Source organism: Electrophorus electricus, unplaced genomic scaffold (assembly GCF_041902795.1).
Source record: "Electrophorus electricus isolate QZ-2024a unplaced genomic scaffold, ASM4190279v1 Scaffold64, whole genome shotgun sequence".
In the NCBI taxonomy this organism is placed as follows: Eukaryota; Metazoa; Chordata; class Actinopteri; order Gymnotiformes; family Gymnotidae; genus Electrophorus; species Electrophorus electricus.
The window spans coordinates 255,001-282,500 of record NW_027658781.1 but is presented as its reverse complement, the minus strand read 5'-3'; the positions used below and the strand labels follow the sequence as shown (position 1 = coordinate 282,500).

The 27,500-nt window shown below is 44.9% G+C and overlaps 1 protein-coding gene across 4 annotated transcripts in view; it reads right to left on the bottom strand.

The window, feature by feature from the left end:
• The window catches only part of LOC145643237 (neural cell adhesion molecule 2-like), a 121,213-nt gene that overhangs the window by 42,082 nt on the left and 51,631 nt on the right, over positions 1–27,500 (bottom strand). For 2 of the 4 annotated variants that reach the window (XM_081709599.1, XM_081709600.1), the window contains exon 1: positions 23,006–23,181. The exons of 1 other annotated variant lie outside the window; for it this stretch is intronic. In XM_081709599.1, coding sequence (XP_081565725.1) covers positions 23,006–23,150 — 145 coding nt within the window. In that variant the 5' untranslated portion in view covers positions 23,151–23,181. Of the gene's footprint in view, positions 1–23,005; positions 23,182–27,500 lie in introns of those variants that run through there. One more of the 4 variants, XM_081709602.1, reaches the window with a different exon arrangement.

Genomic DNA, 27,500 nt, shown 5'->3' with positions numbered 1-27,500 from the left:
AACAAAGGCAAACGTAAATAAAAAATCCCTCCAACTGTAGCTTCATTCTCTCATGTTAACGTGTATATCCCCCCTGTAAGAGGAAATCACTAAGCCATGTTTTCGTTTCTTTCCATTAGCCATTTTTCTAGGTTTCGCATTGTTTCAAGACATTAGCAGCTACCTGGAAGGGAAAAGACCATTCCAGACCTTCTCCAGAACATTCAAGGTCTGCTCCATCTGTCTGTTACTACCGGAAACGCGTCAATGTCATGTGCCTCCCCGCTGTCTGATGAGACCACTAAGAATATTCCTGGCCTGGTGTAGGCTGAGCCTGGATGGCTGGTCGCACAGTGATGACAGAAGAGAGAAGAATCCTGCATCTACCTCACCCTTAGGCATGATGGCACGAACCGTTTCTCTGATGTTTATGTCAAACTATTGGAGACTTAAAGCTTCATCTTTTAGTCTGGACACTCGCAAAGGAACTTGGCGACGGTGCCCAAAACCACTTTCCCAAACAGAGTGGGGACCGAGTGGCTGAAGCCATCAGCACTGCAGACACGCAGACAGTGTCTCCCACAGAGGCTGACAGTGTCAGTCAGGCTGCATCACAACTACCCACGCTGTTTGTCAGGCTCTGGCATCGAAACCCAGCAGCGAGGAATCCTTTCCTGCTCCCTAGTCCCGTCTCAGTGACAGGCGCACGTCTGTCCGTCGCCACCCCTCCGGCTGCACTCCTCTACCTCACGCTGAACGTCTGGAAGACGTCGCTCCTCTCCTCCTCCACCTCGAGCCGCTTGCCGGGAACCTTCTGGCTCCATCCCTCTGGCGGGCTGTGGACGTACCGGCCCAATTCCTCAGCAATTAGAAGCCCGGCTTAATAATAAACGAAGCGGTTTTGTGGTGTCGCGTGTCGATAATTGAGTGCCATTTGTGCAACATGGGAGAGGGAAGGTTGCGAATAAATGCCAGCATGCTGGCACTCCCCACGGATCCGGCGTGGAAGCACACGCTCCATGGGCCGCGCTGCCACACCGTGGCTAAATATTAATGAGCCACTCCATCAGCGGCGGGAGGTCCCCGTCACAGTGCTACCGTAATCAACGCGTTCAAAATAGCCCCCAAACAAACACGTACACACACAAACACACACACGCACGCACACTCCAGAGGGGAGGGGGGATAATGATGTTGATTGAACGCGTCCTCCTTCGCTCTATGATTTATGACAAAGTCAGCGGATCCTGCACCGGCACAGCTTGATTTATGGAGCACGGGCTCGTGGGAGACGGCTGGGCCCTCGCTGGGAGCAGGAGCCGCACTAGTCATACAGGACACTGATTGGATGGGGCAACGATGGGGTGTGTACTGTGAGTCGGTGGAGCATCGCGCGTGTGTTTGTTTGAACGCTGATTGCTCTAGCCTAGTGTAAGCACAGGCAGGAGGTCAATCAGCAGAATACAGGCCATGATTGTCAGTTGTTTTCATATGTAATCACCATTACCATCAGGACTCAAGGCTTCCTGGAAAGCTCAGTTTAGGTGGTTGTTGCACAGTTTGGCAGAATTTCTGTGTTTATTTGTTGAACCAATGGCACAAAGACAAAGAACAGGTTTGGTGACAACTACCGGAGGAATATGTCACATTGCAATGTTCCTGTTGTCAGCTTTTGCCAGCTTCAGGTGCTAACAAACTTATGCTGAGTATGCTGATAAGACAATGTCTCACACAGAGTCGTCACTGCATATCTTTGCAGGGTCATAAGGATCTACTTTCAGCCCATCATTTACAGACAGGATACGCTTACTGGAATACACATGAAGAGACGAAACACAAGACAGTTTCGAACTGTGCGCTTTCTTTCTCAGTGCCCACGGACAGCAGCATTTTAACCATTTCCGGCAGATCTGGTACTCATGTCCTAGCACTAAGTCTTATGATCTTGAATGCTTACCTAACTATGGTGTGGTGAAGTCTCCTGTCTGGTCAAGAATAAACACAAAATGCCCGAAGCCAAGAGCATGGAACAATATTACTTTGCATCTCTTCTGAAGAAGACTTTATTGTATCTTTATAATAACTTTTATAGGACACCCATCACACCGTCCTTGGAAAGGCATGGTATACCAATACAACACTGAGTGATATAAAACAGAATGCAATATGCTATCTTTGGGGCGTAATTACCCTCTGCGTTTGGCGTGCTTTGGGAGTGACCTCTGCCAAATGAAACACACAAACTCATCATCAGTGGTTTATTGACTCGGAGCTGCAGGGGCTCGGCCCCTCTCCAAGTGGGGAGCCCAGGCTTTGATCTCAATATCTCTGCCGAAAATACGCGCTATGAAGGAGCCCATTAAAGTCCAGGGTAAAGAGCGACAGCGGGAGAGATCACAGTGCCACCTCTGCAGGCCGGGGCCTCTTCTTCTCTGCTTACTACACTAAAAGGGCCTGTTGGCACAGGCACTGGAAGATCTGGAGTTACTGGAGTTACTGGAGTTACTGGAGTTACTGGCGCTAAAGGCACTGGAGGGCCCAGTGCAGAGTTAAAGGTGCTCCGGTTGTTAGTGGCGCTGACGGAGAGAGCGAACGAGCGGACGCCACAGCGCGTTTCTGCGAATAATACGTCTGTGCACTTACTGTGCTTTTACTGCTTCTATCGAAAGGTTTGCGCTGAACACTGGCTGTGGAGCTGGGAGTTAACCAGGCAGAAAATGGGAGGGAGCATGCAAAAAGAAATACACTTCCAATCACCGGGCACGAGCCAAAGGGGGGAAAAAACCTGACTGAAAATGTTCCAGTGAAAGGAAGGCTGGAATCAGGATGTCCCAGAAAACCCGAGTGAGTAAAGATTTGTGCTTTACCCAGGAACCAATCGCAACAGCTGTCTTCTTTGTGAAGAGTCTTCAGAGCAATGGACTATGATGAACACTTAATTAAAAAAACAAAAAGCACGGCTTGCTTGCTTTTCTCGAATTTGGATTGCACACCAAGCTGCCAAAAACACATGGTGAACACATCGCAGTCTATTCTCAGTGTAACATCACACCTGATGAAGTAAAGTAGCACATCAAATAAAAAAGGTAAAATTAAATGGTAGGTGGCTTGAACATTCTGAGCTGATGCTGGTGTTACATTTTGCCATGTGGCAGTATTGTCCCCACAGTATAGGTGCACACACATACTTGTCACTTTGCTGCATGACCTGTGCACAGCAGAACATATCCTGCTTAAAAGGTTAGACTTCTACGTCTATTCTACGTCTTAATCCGCCTCAAACATTTCTGCATCGCAAAGTTGAGCCTGCAAGTAAAGAAATAAATAAGCACACAAGCTGAATGGCTTCAAATGAGCAGTCTTTTAAATGACCTGGAATTGGTGTTCAGTCTATGCTTGAAAAAATCCAAATCCAATACAAAAATCCAAACAGTCATTATTATACCTATGATGACACAGATGCTAAGCCTTCCACGCTTAGATGAAAATCTACTCACTGATCCAACACAAAGATTAAAACTAAAGATTAAGCTAAAGATCTCTATTTCTCATTGCTCAAAAGCCTCCAGTGGTTTGTGGTTCAATATATTACTTTACAATAACTACTTCTTTTATCTTGTTCCTGCTTTTATTATTTTCAAAGCTTTTGCACACAGTCCATTTTGCATAGCCGACAGACTATTCAAACTGCGTGCTGAGAACGTACAAAGGCACGGTGATGTCAGAGCGCGACACCTCTGTATGTCTGCGCAGCGTATGGGCAGAGGTAGTAGGGCCATACTGTAAAACATATTGACGAAATGGCCTGTCATTACAAACGTGTGTTCGTGCCTCTGACTATTGGCATTTCGAGTGAGACCTCAATATATATAGAGGTCACAGCTAACCTAATGGAGCACTGAGTAGGTCCATAAAGAAGACAAACACTTGCATGGCGTAGCCCAGACATAACTTTTAGAGTCACTACAATGGGATGCTCTCTCAGAGCCTGTACTGACACGCCTGCCTACGGACCTACTCACCATGGGCTAGAATCTTAGTTTATGGCCCCTTCTGATAATACTCCTGACATCCAACCAACAGTATTGCTGGAGAACACGTCCCATATTTGTCATAAAGAGCTTTAAAAATGACTCTGCTCAAGGCATCTCTTCTAGTGGGTTGTGGTAGCGTGTGAACACACGCTTGGCTTGCGAGATGAGTCTGCTGTTAGGCATGCATACAGGACAAATGGTCCATTTATTAGATGGATATATAGAGAGAGAGAAGCAAGAGAGGTTAGGTGCAAATCTGTGTAACAGCAGTGCACGATGGTGCGTGATGCACAGAGCAAGTTCAGCTTTTTTCATCTTTGCCAAAGTAAAAAAGCAAAAAAACCCAAAAAACCTTATTAAACTTGTAACATAAAAATTTGAGACTTGCTTCATGAAAATTATATATGGAGTGAAACAGAGCAAAACAGCAGGATGTTTAATAACAGGTGACACTTGATGCATCAACTGATGCAGCCACACATGCACCTCCAGAACCTGAACAGACAGGCTTTGCAGACAGAGACTGTGTTGGACGTGGAACCGCAATGATGTACTGTGACAGTTTCATATCTCTGTTTTATTAAGCTTCCCTGCCTTCCTCCCTCAGACGGATATTAGCAGTAAAACCGTGCGTTATGTCCCTCAGGATACCTCCTCTTTTATTTACCGTTCATCAGACGACACCAGCTGAGGAGGCTAATATGAGAGCAGGACCTAGAAAAATTTTGGAAGCAGCAAAGGAAACAGCCAGGGAAGGGGAATGCACCCTGAACTACAAAACAAAAGGCAAAGCAAAACCAAACAAATTTAGATATAGGAGATAAATGCTATCCTTTTCAGCATGACTGGTAGGAGTTCGGCAGCTCCGAGATGCAGTTGGTAATTGGAATTTTGGTGTTAATACCAGCTGCGCTATGTGTTGTGGGGCCGGGGGTTGCGCAAGCACGGCTGGGTGCGTTCTTGCTGCGAGCTCCGAGTGCTTAGCACACCCTCCTGCAGCTGCTGAGGCGCTCAGCGGTGCTGCGTGCCTGCTGGTTTAAGGATGACGCCACGGCTGGGCTCATGCGGAAGGGCGAAGCTGCATGCAGGCTTTCACCTTGTCCCAAACAGCTGCTGTGTCATGTGCTGCAGCAGGACCCACAGTCAGATAAGAACTGTCCACTCAAGCACAGACACACGGCAAATCATTTTAAAAATGTGTGTGCCTCTGAATTTGTAGGAGTAAGAACCAGTTTATATTAGAAATATTAGATTTTTTTTTCTCTCGTAGTTTCCTAGTTCCCTCATTTCATTGTTGTCATAGCAGTAACTGACAGTGAAAACCGATCCGTCATTAATGCAGGGGCCTTTATTATTAAAACACCTTTTCACTGGAAACAACAAATAATTAATTCTGATGGCTCAAAGGTGTTTAACAGAGTGATTAACCAGCCTTCTCTTAGTTTCTTCAATGTAAAGCTGATTACATTTCTTGCGAATAATACAGTAGACAACTCCCGCAGTGATGCATGAGGAGGAATGGGGGATGACAATCTTTTTTGTGCCAGTTATTTTAGTGGCTGTGTTAATAAATTTACATGTAGCAAATCTAGAGTGGTTGCAGGCTACAGTACCACAGTAATTATCAGAAAGGTCATGAAGATAGTCTGAGAGCTGAGAAGAACCCTACCACAGATATTCTCTCACATTCTCTTAACAGAACTGGTGTTAAATATAACGTGCTTCACCTTTGACTCACAAATAAGAGGAGTTACTATAGGTACTAAATCATATGCTAGCCTCTGTGTTGGATATGTGTGTGCATCTGTGTGTTTGTTTGTGTGTGTGTGTGTGTGTGTGTGTGTGTGTATCTGCCACAGAGGATGAACAGTTTCACTTGGTGGGATTCTAGAAATAGATCTAAAAAATTGGGAATTGTCACGATATCTTTGGAATAGTATTACCAAACAGGCCTTCTGCCTTGATGCAAGGCATTTGCACTTGTTAAGCTGCCACCTGCAACCTGCAACATATCAATCTGACACCAGTGCTGTTGCAGTGCACGCTGGGAAGGTAAACCTGGAGTGGGCCACAGAGGGCTCCGTCAGCTCCATCTCCCCATCATGTAGCCCAGCGCATGCTGAGAGCGAAGGCTATTTATACATCTTCCCCTTGGGAAATCCAAGCTTGCTTTGTGGCCAGTCCAGAACAGGTGTGTGTGTGTGGGTTTGTTAAAGGCGGAGAAAGCCAGGCCTTCCTGGCTGGAGTTGGTGTTTTTTTTTGTGTTTTTTTTTTAACCCCCAGGCAAATGTGACACAGCCTCGTGCTGCTGTTGTAAATGAAACGCGTCACGGGTCCTTACTGGCTTTACTTGAACGGGGCCTTTGGTAGCTGCACACAAACCCACACACCTGTTGGTTGTGCTGCAAGGGTTCTCCAAACAGCTGTGGAAATGTTCAGGTAAACGTTTCAGTAAACGTTTAGGCAAGGGCTTGATGGCAGCTGTGGTGGAGCATTAACGGGAGGACTGTCAAGGGAGAGTGAGCTGCCATGAGAGGCTAATGTTGATACGACCCTGTGTTTATGACATAATTACACCCTACAGTATCCCAAGCTAATAATTACGATCAGTGAACCAATCTTTCTCACCAACGTGTAATTAATAACAACAACCGGCATATTCCCAGTGGCAACTTGTGTCCCTCTTTGTGTGCTGCGGGAGAATGTTTATGAGAAGTAAGAACCTAAAGCATGCAAGAGTTGACCGCTGGAGCAAAGTGAACGCCCAGAGACAGAATGTGGGAACAGAGGATGAAGGCAAAGTGAGAAAGCTAGTGGCAGAGAGAGAGAAAGAAGTATCATGCTGAACTTTAGGAGCCGAAATACAGGTGAGACACAAGACGGATTTGTGACAGCCGCATTGCAGTTTTACACACGTCTTCTGGAACATTCAAGACTCGCTCAATTATAGATAAAGTTTCAGGCACGAGCTCGGCAGCACGAATTCTTTCCATGATAGAAGCACACCCACTTGGTATGGAGGACATGCATTTTTAATACAGCCCAAATAAAGGCGTATTTTGGTGACCCACAACACATGATATTTAATGAACACTCCTTCGCAGGGATATTAGTAGCTGTGCCATCATTTATTCATGCCGATCCTCCGTTTCTCTCGTCAGCTATTCATCACACTCCACTGTTCCATCACCGTCTGGGAGGTATGATTTTTTTTCCCACACATCCACTGCTGACCCACAATGCGCAACAACTGCAGCAGGAAAATAAACAAATAAATAAACGAATAATTAAAAATGGCTGTTCCTTATTTTTGGTAGCAAATTTATAAAAAAATGTAAAATTCTCTGCCTCTCTACTGTACTGGACACATGGTAGAGTAGGTACAGAAAAGTGCTAACATCCTGAAGTTGTTCTAACAGGACCAAGGTCATGGGTTTGATTGCCCATGAATAGCCATGCTTTTTACTGATAAATGTATGTAAGTCCTTCTGGATAGGAGTCTCTGCCAAATGCTGTAAATAAAGTCACATGGTGCAATAACAAATACAAATAAACAATCAGGGTGAGCAGGCTCAAGTCAAATCCCCAGAAGTTGAACATTGTGTCTCATTAGTATGATGCATATGTGCTCTTTTTCATAATCTCTGCTTCAGTTTATAGAGGGAATTCTTTTAAAATAAATTCAAACAAAACTGAAATGAGCGGAGCAGCCTTTAATGTTTGAAATGAATGAATAAAATCTAAAATCAAACAGAGCTGAAATAAATGGAGCAGCCTTTAACGTTTCCAGACTGCACTGTCTTCCCACCAGCCCAAATACTGAAGGCATGGAGTGAGACTGGAGCCTCTTTAAATGTCAGCATTTATTGCTCTTTATATGCGAGTTGTTAACCTTAGTTGCACACCTCATGCTTATACTCCACGGTCAAAACACATTGATCTCTACAAGGATGCCACCTGGTCCTCTATTACCGAGAAACTGGATGGAATAAATAGAGGGAACCTTCATCATAACTAAATCGATAGCTGCTTTAATGAAAGCATGCCTTATCGGGAGGCTCACGCTGAGGCTGGACTGTCCAATAGGCTTTGGGTCCCTCCAGTGTGCAGAGCGCTAACATATAGCTGCCGTGGCGCTAGCTACCACGAGCTGCTGACTCAGTCCATCGTGCAGACGCATAAAAGTAATAAACAGCGCTCGGGCAGACAAAGTCGTCCTTCATCGGAGATGCGGATCAGCTCCTGCCTGAGCAAACATTTGGTCAGGCCACTCACGGTGGTCTTTTAACCCTGTAACAGGGCAGGTGGCTGGGCGTCTCACCGTGGAGACAGGTGACCCGGGTCGACCGCCACTCTCTCAGTGCTCTGCCCCTACCACCACCCGGTCCCGCTGACGGGCACCCAGTATGGAATCACAGGGGGGGACGGGCGGAGGAGGAATCGCAGCGACTGTGACTCCTGCTGCATGCACAGCAGCTGCTCCTGCAGAAAACGCAGGGTGGGGGGGCAGTGTGAGAGGACACAGAGCACACGAGCTGAAGAGCACACCCCCTCCATCACTCTCAGCAAGCACATGGCCAGCAGGGACTTTTTTTTTGCTGACGAAACAAATGGGATATCCTCGACACAAGCAGGTCTGAATCTGCCGTACCTGCATCCTCACAAAGAATCATGCGAGGCTCTTGTTTTTAGATGATTTAGCAACAACCCCCCCCCCCCCTTTTTTTTTTTGTCTTTGGGCATTATAAGGCACTTTTAACTTTACAATTTTACAGTTATAAAAAAAATGTACAAAAGGGGGACCTCGTCTAGCGGTACTACCTCACCAGTCGGTCACAGCTGGCCGCTTTCTTTCTGACCTACGATGTGGTTAATGGACGGTGGTGCTGCATACTTCAGAATTTCCAACAGTCTCTCCTCGGCCATGCCCACGTCGTCCCAGCGCCATCCGGCCAGCAGGCCTGTGGGACTGGGAGAGAGCTGCGATACCGAACACGCAGCAGTGGCATTCGCAGTCTGAGAGTAACAAACCGGAGCTAGCAGTCCCCATCCTGGGAAGTTATTAGGGAGTAACCCTGGGCCCTCTCGATGTGTCTGCACTAGACAAGTCATTTATGAATTCCTCACACTTGGCTGGAATTACATAAGCCTGAGAGAGACCAAGAAAGATACCTACCCAGCTTAACATATTCTACACATACATACAAATTAAATCTGAACAGGCAACAACATGTATATGTAAATGTTTTCATAACATTTTATGTTTTTTTTCTATATATTTCTCTTTCTTTCTTTCTCTCTCTCTCTCTCTCTCTCTCTCTCTCTCTCTCTCTCTCTCTCTCTCTCTCTCTCTCTCTCTCTATATATATATATATATATATATATATATATATATATATATATATATATATATACACAGTGGAAGAGTGAGACTATACACACACACACACACACACACACACACGCATACATACTGCTCCACTGAATGGTCATATCTAGTTTCTTCACACTTGGGCTATCGTTGTATTTTCACTGCTCCTAGAATTGCACTCTCCTGGTCTGAGGTTGATGATGTCATTAACAGGATCTGATGGAGCCACTCCTCCAGATTAGGGGTCACAGCCCCGAGTGCCCCTATCACCACTGGGACAACACTCATGTTAACCTTACACAGTCGCTCCAATTTTTCCTTCAGTCCCTGATATTTTTCCAACTTCTCATGTTTCTATCACTTGGGGCTGCCACATCTATTACCCCTCTGCTGTTTCTCGCATCTTATCTGTCTGGATTTGGAGGTCCCAAAGGATCTCAGCCTTGTTGCTTTCCACCACTCTCTGTGGCTTAGGGGTATCTAGTTCATATGCCTTGCACATGTTCCTGAATCTGATCACTGCCACTACACACACACACACACACACACACACACACACACACACACACACACACACACACACACACACACACACACACACACACATACACACACACACACACACACACACACAGACACACAGACACACACACACACACTCACACACACCCACATACACACACAGACACCCACATACACACATACACACACACACTCACACACACCCACATACACACACAGACAGCCACATACACATACACACATACACACACATACACACACAGACACACACATACACACACATACACACACACACACACACACACACACACACACACGCACACACACACGCACACACACACTCACACACACCCACATACACACACAGAGACACACACACACACACACACATGTATACATAAAAACTATTACTTGGGTGATAAAAGCATCTTTACATCAGATCACTGCATACATGTGATTATAAAAGCCTCCAGTCTATACTGTGACCACATTTCCCCTCTTTAACCTTTCGCTGTCCAGTGGTGATCTGCTAAGTCGAATGATGCATAATCAGTACAGCTTTCCAGTAGGCAAAAGGGTAAAGAGGCAGATGCAATCCATGCACAGATCGGGCCTGATCGTAATAGGCACTTTGTAGCACTCTCCTAACCTAATCAGGACTGGTCTAGCCGAACACATTCACACACATGCTGAGTTTTGGCCCTTATTTGTCCCATTTTTTGAGCAGTAATTGAAGGCTTTGACCCTGAGGTGAAGGAGACCATGCATCTATGCACTGACACTTCCCTGGAACCCAGGCATTAGTGCAGTGTTTCCTGGCACTGATGCAGTAAACTCTAAATGGCCCAGCATGGTATTTACAATGCAAATTAAAATACTGTACAAACCACATTATACACTGAACAAATGCTAGGAAATTGGAAACACAAACAGCTACTGAATAAACCGATTAACGCAAAGCCCAAGCACCCATGCAGACAAAGACGCAGCAATGACAAAGTACTTAAGACCTATCAATTTCCTTTGGAGATCACTTCTATGATAGAGATCACTGCCTTATTACTAAGCTGATTATCATAGTGCTGTGTCATTACTGCTGATCAAACAAGCACGTTTGCAGAGCAGCGTAGCGAGGCTTGGAGATAAGTCAGCATGTATAAGAACTACCGTCCAGTGCAGATCGTGCCAGGTCTCGAAAGGTCGAAGCTTTCGTCAGCAAACCAGCTGGACTCCTGATTTTGAAACGCTTGTCTGTCTGTCTGAAAAGCCCCTGCCAGATAAGTGCAGTCCGGCAGCACACATGAGCGCATGGCTGGCCACTGGCGATGGGTGGGGAGCCTGCTTAGAGGGTTCAGTTGTCCGCAGGTCATCCAGCCGGCCAGTGCGGGGCTGTTTTCATGATGGTGACCTTCTTGCTACCTGGGGGCAGCTAGAGGCTGTGAAGACCTCTGACTGGGCAGGAGAACAAGAGAACCACAGTACAAGAGAAACCAAAGAATGAGAGCATTAATGATTGGCGAACTGTCATGGGCTTAATCCCATGTTGACTACACATGCTGGCACCAGGTTTCTGTTTGTTGAGCTGGATGCGCACCCCTGATGCGATATTGCTGCAAGACTAAGGCAGATGCTAAGCCTACCCTGCCTGGACTACACCTGCATAAGTGCCTGACCTGGATCACCTGGACCTGCCTGACCTGAATCTGGACGACCTGGCCACCTGGACCCACCTGGCCTGATACTCAATAACTGTAGTAAAACTTCTTTTGCAGTTGTTTCCATTTCTTAGTAATCTTTGTGTATGTTCAGTACTATCCAGGGTCGCCCAAAGGATGGGCTGTGTTCTTTATCAAGTCTAGTCCTATCAGGGATTCTTCCTTCATTCAAGGGAGTTTTTCCTCAGCTTTGCATTGCTCATTGCAGACTGGTTCCTGCTTTGGTTCCGGGTTCTCTCTCTCTTTGTTTTGAGACAATGTCTATTGTTAAAATCACCACAGAAACGTGGCTTGTCTTCAGTCTACAAAGTGGAGAGCACTTACAGTCATGTAATCCTGATCTGATGCAGAAGGGCGAGAGCACATAATCGGTGTGTCGTTTGTGTGTCCACTGGGTGGCGCAGTGGCGTGGGGTGGCATAGTGGTATGCAGGTTGGCTGGTCCTGAGCCAGCTCATGCATCACAGCACCTACTGCCTGTGGCTGATGGGTTAGGCAGGCAGATGAGACCTCAAGTACGTTCTGCTTATCGGTGAGAGACAGAGAGAGAGAGAGTGAAAGAAAGAGAGGGAGAAAGAGAGGTGGAAGAACAGATGGGCCATCTGCACACTCATCAGTGTGCACACACTCATCAGTCCAGGCAGGCGTGGGGGTTCTTGAGTCCACATCCAGGTGATGGTGTGTGTGAGGAAGAGTAACAGTGAGAGAAGGAATTAGGTAAATGGACTCTAATGCAGACATACAACAAACCACTTAGAGGCCATGAGGGAGGGTCTTTAATGTTGACTGGGTGTGTTTATGTGGATCACAGAAGGTGATGGTGGAGAACGCACCTCTGGTGAAGAATATGACTCACTGGCATGTGTCCGTACGTGCGCCTGTGTTTGCAGATGCAGTGGAAGTCCCTTATATGTGCGTGCAGCCCTGCCAGGCTTAACTGCACACATTAGTCTTTCAGACAGCTGTTGCAGTAATAGTACAATAAGCAGAGGCATGCATTAGCCCCTCTTCCTATCAAAGGCAATTTCATTACGCACACACATGCACCCAGTCTTCCCCAGGCCATTGCTCAGCCTTGCCTACCCTTTGTTGCTCCCACACACACACACACACACACACACACACACACACACACACACACACACACACACAGTACGAGGGTGTACTCTGGAAACAAAACTCATACCCAACTCCTAAATCCAGTGGATGTGAGACTGCAGAGATTAACAATGCTATGTACACACACACACACACACACACACACACACACACACACACACACACACACACACACACACACACACACACACACACGCGCACACACACACACGTGGACACACACACACACACACACACACACAAATCTATGAGATTGTTTTGAATCTGCAACAACTCTCTCTGCAGAATCCCACATCCCCTAATTCAGAGCCATACAACCCCAGCAGGACGCCACATCATAAAACATGTATTCACCAGCAAAATAGCAAGGCAGACATAAAACAGAGCCAGCTAGAAGTGTTAACATCTCACTGTACTAAAAATGGGTTCATATCGGGCCCAAGCTTTATCATTCCATTAGCTCAGGTAATTGTTTCTCTCACACAGGATGAAGCTAATAAGGTACTTCTATCAGAATACAAGATATTTAGTGTCAACTGCAAACAGTGATCTGGAATATACACTTTTGTGCCTTGCCTCTGTTATACCTCTTTGCATTCACTTGCCTCTAAAAAATTGGATTATTAATATGCAGCTAATCTCATTCTCTCGATGCGAAATAGGAACGGGTATGTCGGAAGCAGAGTTTCCACACCTGACTGTGTTGCCCCACGCGATCGCCCTGCGATTGCCCCGCGTCCTGTTTGCATAAAATACCATTTGCCCCTCCAGGTTCACCCTCGCCGCAGCCACGACATGACAGTGGGTCATGCAGGGTGAGGGCGTCGGTGGGCGAGGAGGCGGCGCCGTGACACTCTCTCTCCGTCTCACACCCCTCAGATGCCTGCCTGACCCCGGACCACGGCGTTCCTCTTAACACACACCACTGCAAAGCTGGAGCAGTGCTTGCAAAGTGGAACAAAGAGGTAAGGGCTATGTAGACAGACAGTAATAAACCAGCATGAGGTCAAGGTAGCCGAGATGCACATACTCTTTGTGTGTGTGTGTGTGTGTGTGTGTGTGTGTCGATGTGGGCGCACACTCTTTCCACATCTCATGCACATTTGGGCTCACACTCCAGGTTAGCTTGTTTCTCTCAGAGACCAAGACTTGTCCCTGTTCAGTGAGCAATGGCCTGTGTGGTCTCATTAAGCAGTGGTCGGAGAGGAATACCCAATCAGACTGGTCTTCTCTACTCCCACAATGCTGCACTAATGTATTCCATGTAACTCAGTGTCTCCAGGTCGTTCTCACCACGTCCTTTTCTGACTCTCCGTCTCGTCGCAGTTTTATAAACTGCGGTGGAAATAAGCTATGCTCGTGCATATCAGACATCACAACAAATGACTTCAGTAGCTACATGTCTGACCTACTAAAGTAAAAATGAGTGAAAGACACAGAGTTTGTGAGACAAAAAGAATGAGAGAAAAAGAGTGAGAGACAGAGAGTAAGAGAGAGACAGAGAGTGAGAGAGAAACAGTGAGAGACAGTAAGAAAGGGAGCTGCATGCAACAGTTAAAAAGTTCCTTAGTCCAAATAATGTAAACACCTCCATGACATTAAATCATTAAATCATATAACATATATACAAATATAACAAATATAATCATATTTGGCCTATTTCTCATGTGATAGCAGCAGATAAACATGTATAAAGATTAATCAGCCTCAAAAAAGGCATGCTCTGCTGACAACCGTCTTATTGCTATTGTCTTGCTGGAACCTTTTCCCTCTGAGCAGGAAAAGGTTTCATCTGTTAAAGCATGACAAGCATAGAGAGATTTGCACATTACTGCTGCTTTGCTTGCTTACTAAACAACTGTTTCTACTCTAATCCCCCACGGAAACAGCACATTCGTAGGGTGCTGGGATAAAAAGAGGTGTTCCTGTTTTGTTTTTTTTGTGCACACATATCAGGCTGTTCCTAGAACAAATCCTCTTGATTTATTAGCTATAATTTGAGGTGGTATTTCAAAGGGAAGTAAGGCTGCTCGTCAGCATTCTCCATGGCTGCGCTGGCCTCCCTAATGCACTCATTGTTTTGTTGCCTGTGAGCTGAGCCAAAGGGGAGCCTTTAATTTTAACTGGGTATTTGACACCAGCACAGTCATCTTGACCTGCCCTCACTATACAACCAGCCACTCATGAGTAAGAGAGACGAGAGAGCAAGCACGAGAGAGAGAGAGCACTCGGACTTAATGAGTCAAGAAATAGGTATGCCGGTAATACACAGCGGTCAGGGAGTGAGAGAGAGCTGGACAGAGACCTAGCCAGGCCACAGTTTCTGTACTAATATCCCCCGCCAGCTCCACTTTCCTGCTGGCTAATGGCCTCTCAAGTGTGAGGCTGTAACCCTCTTCCCTGCATGTACCTTAATGAGAGGACAAGCCTGTGCAGTTTTTACTCACACTGTTAACCGCCATATCAGTAGCAGAAGCTAGATAAGAGGCTCAACACCACATCTCCCCTCAGCCACACCTGCCCAGATCTTGCTCTCGTCTGGGGCACATCAGAGACCTCCACCTGTTCTGCCTAAATGAAACAGAAGCTGTGAGGTCTGCATGCTACACCGAAGTTTGCGGTAGATGTTCCCAGCAGCTGTCTTTGTGAAAAAGGCAGGGCGTGGTTGTCCATTACCGCTGGGACAACCTGCACGTGAAGCTTGTCATTAAGATCTGGTCTCCTATTGTACAGTCAGTTCACAGTGCAGTTCAGTTACACTGAGAAGTGTGAGGAATTATTTGACAGATTAAAAGTTGGCTTTAGATTTAAAGTAGCAAGGTATCACTGATGCTGGCTCAAGATTCTCAGCAGTTCCAGACAATGTTGCAGATTTAAACATGACTCAATTCACAAACAGTGCTGATTCAAGCTGTCTTATGTCAGTACCGGTCATTCCTTGGATCTGTAGATGACACAAAGCCATGATCTGAAGCACTTAAGGCTCTGAGGACCTTCTGTACTGAGCAGCACTGAACCAAAGAACATCTGCTCCAGACAAGTCCAGTTCTGTGCATCAGCCATCGATGTACAACTTTTACTCACGCACTGCAAATATCAGAGCTTCTCCTTTTGAGCTTTTCGAGAAATGCAAAGGCCATGTCATTGGCCCTTGAACCCAGACCATTCAGTGGGATCTGCTCCATTAAAGAGCACATCCTCCAATGTGAAGCTCATGACAATTAGTGCACTCCTGCTTTATGACCTCTCTATGCCTGCCGCAACCCCTGCCTCCAGCCCATCATCATACGGCAGCCCTCCAACAATCAGCAGGGGCCTGCACGTGGGTAGGACCTGGGGGTGGGGGGCTGGAACTCAGTCATCTCCCCCCAGAGCTCTGGGAAGACACTGTGCTGCTGTGTGGATGAAAGTGCCAGGATAATAAGCCGAGCAGCTGAGCGGCAGACCTCCCACACGGTGTCTTCTTCTAAGCACGTCTCCTTGGGCCACTCGCTGCGTCACCTGGGCGAACCTATTCGCACGAATGAAACAAACCGATTACGGAATACAGTGCGCACAGGCTCTGAATTTTAAAGGGGCTACGAGGGAGCAGCCATTTGCTCCGATCTGCTGAATCGGATACGAGAAATGGGACTTGGCATTAAGTGCAGAGTGCTCCCAGAGGGAGAGACTGGAAGGCGTGCGTGAGCTGGGAGAACTCCCCCCCCCCCAGGATGCATTGTCCAAACACAGGCACCAAGAGCAGCACTTCAGCTTCCACTGTCTGATCTGTGCATTTGAAAAAAATGCTCAGGCGTTTTTCACTTTTAGCTCCAGAGGTTACTTTTAAATTTCTCACTTGTGTGTACAGGTCGGGAATCGATCTTATCCCCAACGTGTCTTTACAGTGGTACGGATATATGAGCATAAATAGAAAATGCGCATGAATCGAGATCTTGGACTTTTGATTGTAAAGCATGGTGAATAGACACTTCTAGGAACAACAGAGCTTTTCCAATTGCTCGATAGGTTCTGATATTCTGGCTCTGAGAGATGTCTGTAACTTGAATCTGAACAGTCTCCTGGTGTCAGTTTCTAACATAAACATTACATTTATTCTGAAACTGAAGTTCCCATCAGTCAGACCACTGTTAGTCATCCGGAGTGTAGAGCTGGCAAGCAAGACCACAAACCTGCCCAGCGGTATGTAGAAGGCTCCATACGTAAGTGATGGCATTGCTATGGTATTAGTTTATTCAATTATCCTGCTGTGGGGACGGTCATGTAAATAAGAGATCAAATGCAGCGATCGGTAGACAAGATATCTACCACATCAACTCCTGCTCCAACTGGAAAGTATGCAGGTGTTAACAAGAATCAGTATATGTGCTGCCTGTAGTATCTTATGGCAAGGCAGTACTATTGTTAATATGCATCCAGTGTGGTTCATATGTTCTATGTAAGGGCTCTAAGTAATATGTAGACAACCACAGACATTATGGGTACTTGTCTCTGATTATGAGTGGTTGCACATTTTAAATGTCGATAAAGAGAACCACTCGTTCCACTCAATTTGTGGTTCTGATGGTGAATGTTGGGAGGTAATCTGGAAATGAAAAGCAAATGTAAAGGCCTGGCGTGTCAGGTGTGCACGCTGCCATGATGGTTACTGCGTCTGTCCCACGGCAGGATAACCAGCCACATGAATGCATGGCTAAATACGACAGCAAAAAAGGAAATGTCACTAATTTCGCAGGTGGTTACGCTGATAAAAAAGACTTTGTACAACTTCAAAGCACTTATTCAAACCGTAAAGGATCAGCCATTTCACAGCAAACTACTGTTCCATTGCCAGGGGACAAATGAAATGTTTGGAAAAGCAATCCCCCCCCCCCCCCAATCCTCCAGAAACAAGTGGAGGAAAAGAGGGTGGGAAATGTACTTTCCTAAAATATATTAATACACAAATGATCACATAATCTACAGCCTGCTGGGCAAAAATGGAAGCGGGAGAAGAAGAGAATTCCCGTTAAAGCACTGCTATTCCTTTGCTTGAATGTTGATGTGAATATGAATTTTGAGGTCGATGCAAATTAGGTTGATAAAGTGTTTTTTTCAGGCTTAAACAACTTAACAAAAACACTAACCTACATAAATTAATAATAATAAGATTTTTAAAATGTTCCTTATTATGTAGTAACCAACAGCTCTACTGAGAAGCTGTCTTCTTAGACTGTCTTACATTTAAGACACCTGCTGGTGCATCAACCTCTTAGAGTTTATTACAGTGCACTCTGTAAAATCTGGTATATAGTGAAAGAATACTAGTCCTGATTTTTGTTCACTACAAATCAATATGTAATTTCAGTGAAGTTCAGTGGGAGGCAGAACGCTTCATTCTGGGCATTTGGAGCCATGTAAGTCAGTGTGTGTGTGTGTGTGTGTGTGTGTGTGTGTGTGTGTGTTTGAGCGAGAAACGTACAATCATTAGATCTAAAGCAAACAGAAATGCTGGCCCACTATGTTAACATGTGCCCTGTCATAGGGGAGATCATACAGTTCTGCAGAAAGGTGTGTGCAGAGCACTGACCATGTGTGACAGCACTAAGGACAAAAACAGCTCACATAGCCTTAACACTTCACTGTTTTTATTTGATTAAGGGAAAAGAAGCTTGAAGTATACTTGATTTTTTTTACAAAGAGTTAGAATATTGTAGTAAAAATAAGAAACTGAATTATTAATATTTGTATAATATGGTGTGAATTTCAGTCCATGTAAATGTATTTCCTGAGAATGTAATTCCTTTGAATCCCAAAGCCCCTGGAGGTTACACGAGGCAGGCAGCTACAGTGACTCCGCTGAATGAGTCCCCGGGGCCATCCGGCCAGCCCAGTTCTGAAGCAGGCGACCAAGGCTTGACCAGCATGTACTGGGTGCTGGAACAGACTAAACACATGCCCTGTGTGTGGACCTCTGAGAGCTGGGTTGATATACCTGATAGACCAGAGCTTTTTAAAGCACTGAATTATTCTCACTTCTGTTTTTTTAGAATAAAGCTGTTATAAAAAATATTAATTATCTATGTTTGCCACATCAAACCTTTAACTAGGTAGAAGCTTTTTTGTAGAATCCGCACAGGGGCAAAACAACTGTAAAACTGCTCTACTTAAGCATCATAAACATATTATGCAAACGTTGAATAAATGACAGCTCAGTGCCTGTCCAGTTGGAAGCTACATTAATATTTTAAAAGAACTGGATCCACTTTCCAACCCCTGTATATTATGTGCATAAGTTATTGCACCCGCACCCTTTGTATGAAGTATGGATGAATATATAAACAGAACGTGTTTGGGTTGCACATGTACAGGCAGTGTTTCTCACTCTGATGCTGATGTGTAGGCTATGATATGTAGCAGTCCATGCAGCTGGCTGTGCTATAGCCTGGAGAGACTTTGCAATCCAGGATCCAATCATTTATTCTGAGAATGTGAACTCTTGACCCTTATCCTTGTTTCCTTTTGGAGAAAAAAAAAAAGGACTTTTCAAAAGAGAACTTGGGTGACTTGAAAATGGAAAGTTTTATGTTTGGATTCAAAGCTAAGCATTTAATAATATAAAATTGTTTTCAAATTAATCAGTAAATAAATGACAGGACTGCTCAGTGCAGAGGGAGAAACATGGAGGCAAACAACCCAATCACATACAGCAGGTTCTGCAGGTGAAAGAGGCAGATATACCCTACTAACCAATAAAGGAATGTGAAAAACAAAAGACAGAAAGAAAGAGAGAAAGAGAGAGAGAGAGAGAGAGAGAGAGAGAGAGAGAGAGAGAGAGGGAGAAAGAGAGAGGAGAAAACGTGATGGAGAGGAGAGAAGGTGAGGAGAGAGGTATGTTGACAGACAGGCAGCTGATGGAGATTAGGTTCGTCAGAGAAGGCGCCTGTCAGCTAATGTCACACACACCTCACTGCTTCCTGACAGCTACACGGCTGCTTTGTAAGGACTGCGATAAGGAAACACTGTAATTTCCAACCACACTGCCATTTCCTCTAGGCAATTAGCCAGTGAGGGCTCCCTGCTGTGCCTGACCCTCTGTGAGCACTGTCTCACGCTTCCAAATCCCCCTGTACTCTCTGGATGGTTTTTAACTACTAAGAAACCAAACCCTGACTTACCCTCTGCTGCACAGAGAATATGGGTAAATATCACATTCCCTTCTGGTGATATGTCAGCGTGCTTTCTGTCTGCAATGATTCTGATGTATAATTCAGCCCACCAGTTGGGTAAATATATACAAAGTGAGAGAAGTGAGGCATTAAAGTACTAAAAGCCCATGGATAACAGTATGGGACAGGACATAAGATAATATTGTGGTTATGATGGATAAATTGCCTGAGCAACAATTGTTTACACAGATAGGCAAGAGAGGCCCTGATAGGTTCTGAAATTTTATTTAACTGGGTAGTATATGCAGTTTTAAGTGCATTTTCCAGGGGCAAGGCAGTAACACTGCAAATTTTTTAAAGCCAAGTAGCGAGTAAGCTGTTAAACTTTTTTATTAACTGAACAGCACTGTAGTGCTGATAAATGAAACATTTCAGTTCTTAATACAAACAGTGTGCATTTTCCAATCCATCAATATATGCAGGTGCTTCAGGATGGTGGCTCGGAAATATGATAAATGACTGATAAATGACTCAAGATGTTTGATCGCTGCTAATGAGAACAAATGGGTTTTTAGGAGAGCAAAGTATTTGTCAGACATCTTCCTTTCATTATTATTTGTAATCAGCTGAGAAGGTGAGATCAATCACAGATGAAGCACCAGTGTTAGGCTATGTGGTTGTTTTTAACATCATACTGGTTTGCTGTTGAGGAATACCATCAATCCAGTAGCAATCTATGCATTTTCTTAGTCAAAATGTCCATTTTGGCTAAACATGAGGAAATATTTGAAGTATTCTCCCATTCTAACACATGCAGAGTTTCTTCTGCCCACTATGGAAACCCTGACCAAATTACTGCTTTTTATAATGATGGTGGTAGTGGTGTGCTAACACCTACCTCTTCAATGCAAAATGCAGATCCGTGATTACAGTACTGATTTAAAGATCATAATAATTGTAAACGCCATTTGATTCCAGAAGTGAACAGAAATAGAATCGACAGCAATACAGGTATCAGACTTCTTTGAATAAAAAGAAATTCAAATTCAAATTCAAAACGTATTTATACGGCGCTTTTTACAACAGATGTCACAAAGCAGCTTTATAAATGTCCAAGTCCAAGCCCCCAGTGAGCAAGCCAAGGGCGACAGTGGCAAAGAAAAGCTCCCTAGAGCACGACGAAGAACCCCTGAGAGGAACCGAGACTCAAAGGTGAGGGGGCATCCTCCTGTAGCCAATCAGTACTATTCCACCACGTGTATATGCGCTACTGGCTCGTTGAGTTATGGCTTTAATGGGAGCGCGAGTTGAGTCCTCTTTACATTTCTAATGACAAAATCAATAAACCCTTTGAATGCTACAGTGTTCTTGTGGTCTCTGAGTAGCCACACATTAAAATGACTTACTGGACAAAATTCTTTTAGAGTAAGTGGGACTTTATCATTAATATTAGGAGTGAATGCTTCTAAACAAACCTGAGAAACAGCTTTGGAGTTTTTTGTAAGGGGGTGTCATTAACACCAATGACAAAGGCCTAATGTTTGCTATATTTTACGTTGTGTGTGTGTGTGTGTGTGTGTGTGTGTGTGTGTGTGTGTAGTGAGAAAGTGACGTGTGTTTGAATGTGCATTGGTGCTGTAGTATTGATCCAGCACTGGCTGATATACGGTGGTTATCAGGCCTATCAGAACATAGGTTCTGGTGCTGTCCCCAAGGCCCAGAGGACTATGCCTGGACATGCCCCTGTCCATTGTCCATTGCAGAATTATTGCTAAGCAGTCCTCTGGCATTTCTGGCACACTCTGTTTCTTTCATCTGTCTCCTGTCTTTAGCCACTCCTGTACTGGCTTCTCTCTCCCTCTGTTACCTGACTCTAGTGGGTTCAAAGATCCTGCGTGTCTCTGGAGGTGATTCTTCTAGTTTACATATGACCACCTAATTCTATACTACAGATGGTTTCTATATTAACCAGTAAATACAAAGGAAAAATCCTGCTGCGAGACCACTGAGATATTACCAAAGCTCTCAGAGCCGAGGCCTAATTAACGTAGGTCCATGAGAACAGGGTTGTAATTTCAGCAGTGTAATACTATTGTTCAGGTAATCAGCTCTTTACGGATGCCAAAATGGACAAACATGTACACAACGCACCAACATGACATGCAGAGGTTTGAGTATCAGTGTAACTGGACAAAGCAATAATCCCTTAACACTTACTGAGTAAACACTTGAGCCTCATAAAACATGTTAAATGATTCACAATCAGTTTGTCACTGTGTAATGCCATTTTCTTTGAGCCACACTAGATAAATGGGATTAATTTAGGTGGTGTGAGTCATACAAGGAGTGTATGCTGGAAGAAAGGGCACTGTCAGCTCTGTAATAGTGTTGCTGGGAGAGCAGGAAATGAGCGTGATTATGGACCTCGGCTTAAATGAATGGGTCAAACAGGTGAGGATACGTGTGTGTGTGTGTGTGTGTGCGTGTGTGTGTCTCTCTGTCCAGGTGGCTGTGCAGCCATTTAGCTGTAAATAATACAGGAAGAGAAGTCTGTCATCAGGCATTTCAACTGGCAAGGTCAAAGAGTGGCTATCTTGAAGCTTCTATATGATAAAAGTATCTTGAGAAACACAGATATAGAGGGACACACACACGCACACATACACTCACACGCACGCCATCCTCATATATTATTTACAATTTTTGCTCCAGGAGCTGTGGAGAGCTGTAAATTCTGTTCTTATCCTGATAGGTAACTAATGAGGTTTAATCAAAAGCGCTTGTTTGTCCTTTAAGTGGAGCTCCAGCAGAACACCCTGGTTAATCATTCATTTGCAAGGAACAGGCTTTTAATCTGCACCACATTGGCTAATTCCACTAAACACTAAACAAGATTAGCCACACTGTATGAAGATACTTCCCAATAATGTATTACAGACAGAGCGGAGACATGACGGCATCCTAACGACCGCACCTCGAAGTGTCCGACGTTATCCCACTCCAGCACATGCTATCAGGCCATCTGTTTCATTAACTTGCTGTGTAACCGCTATGTCTCTACTGTTCAAGGACAGCAAAGCCCACTGGGCGATGTGAGTAAGCAGTTTACTGGTCTTACCTGACCAGGGAACGGCTGTCCACTTCTGAATCCGGATGTAATCCGTAATACCTTCACTCTCCCCATCTGCCTGCTGCTCCCCCAAAGACCCTCTACCTCCTCCCATTTGGCCCAGAGAGAGCCCGGGCTTTAAGGACCTGAGCATGGTGCGGTGCCTCGGCACTGACCCCCCCCCGGCCCCCCGGCGTGCCCCGCCACAAACCCCTGGCCTGCCGTTATGCGACGTGTTGCTGCGAGGCACCATATCTGAATTTTTACGGCCCGTCATGGTGTGGAGCCTCGGCTTACGCGCGCTCTTCTATTAACGGAGCGCGACTGTGGTGGTCTGTCACTTTCCCCTTTTAGCACAGCACTGCCCGGGGGGCACGTGTCGTGTCCCCGTTAAATGAGTGTTACCAGAGCATTAGAGCAGGATGGCTGGGTAGAAAAGGTATTACTCGTACTCATCAGGCAGCTCATGGTGTGTTTCAGCCATTCCGTATGTCACTACATGGCATCAGGAGAAGGGATATCGAAGGATTGTGCTAGCAGATCCAATGGAGTGAAAGAGCAATTCTCACAGACACACACTCAGCAATATACATAAGCATATGCAAGCTTTCCCACTGTGGTGCTATGGCCAGAGGCAGGTATCCTTGGATTTCTTGTATTGTGTGGAAAAAAAAATACAGTTCATTTTGTGGCAAATGACCCACTCTTTTGACTTTTTCCACCCATATGTTTAGTCTTGGAACCTGATGAATCCATACTGTCACCCAATTCACGATTCACTCATTTCAGTCCTTGTTACTTATCTCTGTATTTGCAGCCATTATGGAGATTGGATTTCTCTTTCTCTCTTTTTTCTTTATCTGTCTCTGTCTCAGTCTGCCTGTCTTTCCCTCTCCTGTTTGTTTTATTCCATTTTCCGTAGAGAGCCTTTGTGTGAGTCTTCACCCACACCCACAGCTAATAACACAGTGTACTATACAAGATATTTGCTAGAATGGTCTGCTTGCATAAGCAGATTCTTAGGTTTTGTGTTTGAATGACTGCTGAATGCCAACTCCTTGCTTGATTTGTGACTGATTATTTCCTGAATTTCTCTCTCTCTATTTTCTCTCTCCATCTGTCTCTCTCCCCCTTCCTCTCCCCCTCATTTTCTCTATCTGTCTTTCTCTCTTTCTCTGTCTCGCTCCCTTTTCTGCAAGAGAGCCTTTGTGTGAATCTTCACCCACACCCACAGCTAATAACACGTTGTACTGTACAATGTGTAGCACAAGACATTTGCGAGAATGGTCTGCTTGCATAAGCAGATTCTTAGGTTTGCTGTTTGAGCAACTGACTGAACGCTGAGTGTCTGCTTGACTCATCACTGCTTATGTAGATGTCATGACTGATGTTGTGGATGTCATGACTGATTATGTAGCTGTCATGAAGGTTGGAGATGTTATTTCACTGCATCTTCTGTCCTCTGGATCAATGCTTCTTGCACTAAGTAACTCAAGCCCTGAGGTCAGTTTTTGACTTGCATTTTAAAAATATTCCAGGTTCAGCGATCTCTGTTCTCATATTGTCAATCGTGCCAAACTGCTTATTGACAGAGAAAACTGAGCATTATGGGAAGAACCAGCACTAGACTTACAAACTCAAGATTGTTTACATTTGCACTGATTGCAATTACATAATATAGTCAAAAACACTATTTTGGGTCATAGTTAGAAAAAATGTCTAAAATCTAAAGACTGAGAAGTAAAATGATGAGTAAATTTATATGCACACAGTAATCTGACCAGATTTCTCCAGTTATCTGATTATTCAAGTGCTCGTGTAAACAACATATTCTGATTTCTTATATCAAAGTATGACCTAGAAATCAGATTAAGAAATCCGATAAAGAGAGCTGGATTTTGGCCCAGTAATGTAATTTCTCAGCACATGTACACTCTTACTCTTGATTTCTTTTGGATTTCTCAGTCTGCGTATGCTCACAGACATAACTGGAGCTGTCCCGGATGCGGCTAGCAGAATTAAATGCAGCACTGTAAATAGCTATCAAACACTTTTTGGGAGACTGAAACATGTTCAAGGAAATACATTTGAATTGTGCACTATTATTAACCATAAAAAAATGAAGATCCATATTTGCCTGTAAAGTGGGCTCATGTTTCCAAAAAGCTGCGTCAGTAAATTTAAAGTTTTATGACAAATTATTCTGTGAGATTATTGGATGATTCCAAAGTAGAAACCTGAGTATTGTCTGACTCATGTAAACCCGGAGTTTTCCTGAATACTCAAGTACATTTAAACGCCTTGATCGGATTACTTGCAAAATCTCATTTTCTGCAGTTATCGGTTTATTAAGTGCATGCAAATGCAGTCAGTGAAATATTTGAAATGGATGTAAACATGCAGAGCTTCATGAAGTCCTGACTGTGGCTTTGCTAAAACAATGCCAGCACACAGAGCTTCTGATCCTAACACATCCCGTCCCCCAAGTTCTGACACCATCTCCCAACCCTCCATCGCTTTCGGCCCCGTGTCTATGGAGGTGACACTGGAACCCTCCATGCAGACAGGAGCTTGGACTCGTATGTGTTCCGAGGTTGAACACCCACCACGGCTGTTGCATTGGCATGGTCAGGTCCAGCCTAGGTGGGCTCTGTACAGGGGCTTTGTGTCTTTAGAGGGCTGTAAATGGCTTACAAGTGCTCACGCCAAAACGACTCGATACTGTAGCGGCTGCCTGGATCGGCCGCTTCCATTCAACGGGAGATACGGCACATCGTTGACTGTGACCGTGCCTTCTCTTTTCCAAGGAAAAAAGGATGGGAACATTGGGCAAATTGAGAAGGAGATGAAAAGGGCAAAGAGGGAAAGAAGGAACCTCATCAATAGGATTGAGGAAAGCAACCCCCTTTTCCACAGAGCTGATGGGAATAGATTTGTGTTGAGAAGATGGGGCAAAAAGCATCGTGAGCTGTAGAGTGAGGAAGGTAGCACTGAGCTCATGATCATAGCAAGGGTTTAACTAGGGTTAGAAATCAGTTTGCTGGCCACTTTAGAAGTGTGGTATTACAAGACTGAACAATGCAGAGTCCATGGGGAAGCCCAGCCTCCGCTGAGAAAGACAACGCCAGGTTTATAGCAGAGGGACACACCATATTTTTTCTAGTTTTTTCTTTTGGATGTCTGGGTGAGAGGCAAGTGGCTTTTGTTCTAAAGGGAAAAATATTAGCGAAGAGGAAGATGCTCTGTGTGTGCTTAAGTGCAAAAGTGAATGTGTGTGTGTGTGTGTGTGTGTGTGTGTGTGTGTGTGTGTGTGCGCGCGTCCGTGCGTGTGTGAGTGAGTATGTGTGCACATGTGAAGCAATTAAATCTCTACTAATGGTTCCTCAGTCCGGCAGTCCTGGCAGACTCCAGGCCAACAGTCCCTTCTGAATTGCATCTCAGTGTTAATGTTTCAATGTGTCACTCATACTCATCCCCACGAGTGACAGGGAGAAGGAGAAAAGGAAGAAACTTTCTAAGATCCATACAGGCTTTGGGTCACCACATGTCAGGGCAATGCTGGTTAAAATATGCAGTGTACGGCCCTGATTATACCACAGACATGGCCAAACTCACAACATCACTGTTGGAAAAGACTGAGTGCAACGAGTGAGTGAGCACTCCCTGCAAGTGCACGTCAATGGTGCCATTCCAGATTTAAGTGCAACGATCGAGATAACCGGAATTCCAGGCGTCATGTTTGTTTTCTCGACACAATGGAAAGGAGAACGTGTATCCTGGGTGGCGTCTCTATAATCTTATGATAATCCTACTCCTGGCTTCCTAAACCAGCAGATGTTTTGAGGGCATGAGAAATAAAGTAGAAGAAAACAGGAGGACTAAAACGTGTAATCCTGTTTAAGGATTAAGGACTGAGGCGAATCTAAACACACTCAAAGATGGAAGGGCGAAGAGGGAGGTCTGACATGAGACCTGTTAAATGGTAAAAGGACATTACACAGAGAACTAGCAGAGGAAGTGTCATGGTGTGCATAACTAGTAATGCTTACTGAGAGTTCCTCGAAAATTGTATGCAAGACAAGCAGCAAGATTCACCTCTACATTTATGGCATTTAGCTGACACTTTTATTCAAAAAAACAAAAAAACTTACAATCATGATTGAGTACAACCTGAGTAATTGAGGGTTAAGGGCCTTGCTCAGAGGCCCAACAGCAGGGCTTGAAACAGCAGCCTTCTGACTACAATGCAAGTAGTGTAACCACTGAGCTACCCCTGCCCCTTCTGCATGGCTATACCACTGCACTTCTATGCATGAAAGCATGGGCTTCTTTGGCTTGTGGCTTTCTCAGAGCTGGCCATGTTGACGATATCTGAATTCTTGACAGAAAGTATCAAATACAATCAGTGGAAAGGTTTATGTTTGTTTGTGAGGTTGTCTTATCTGTCCTGATGTTTGTTTTCTCTCCTTTAACCCTATCCCGTAAAACACGTACTCGTCTTTCC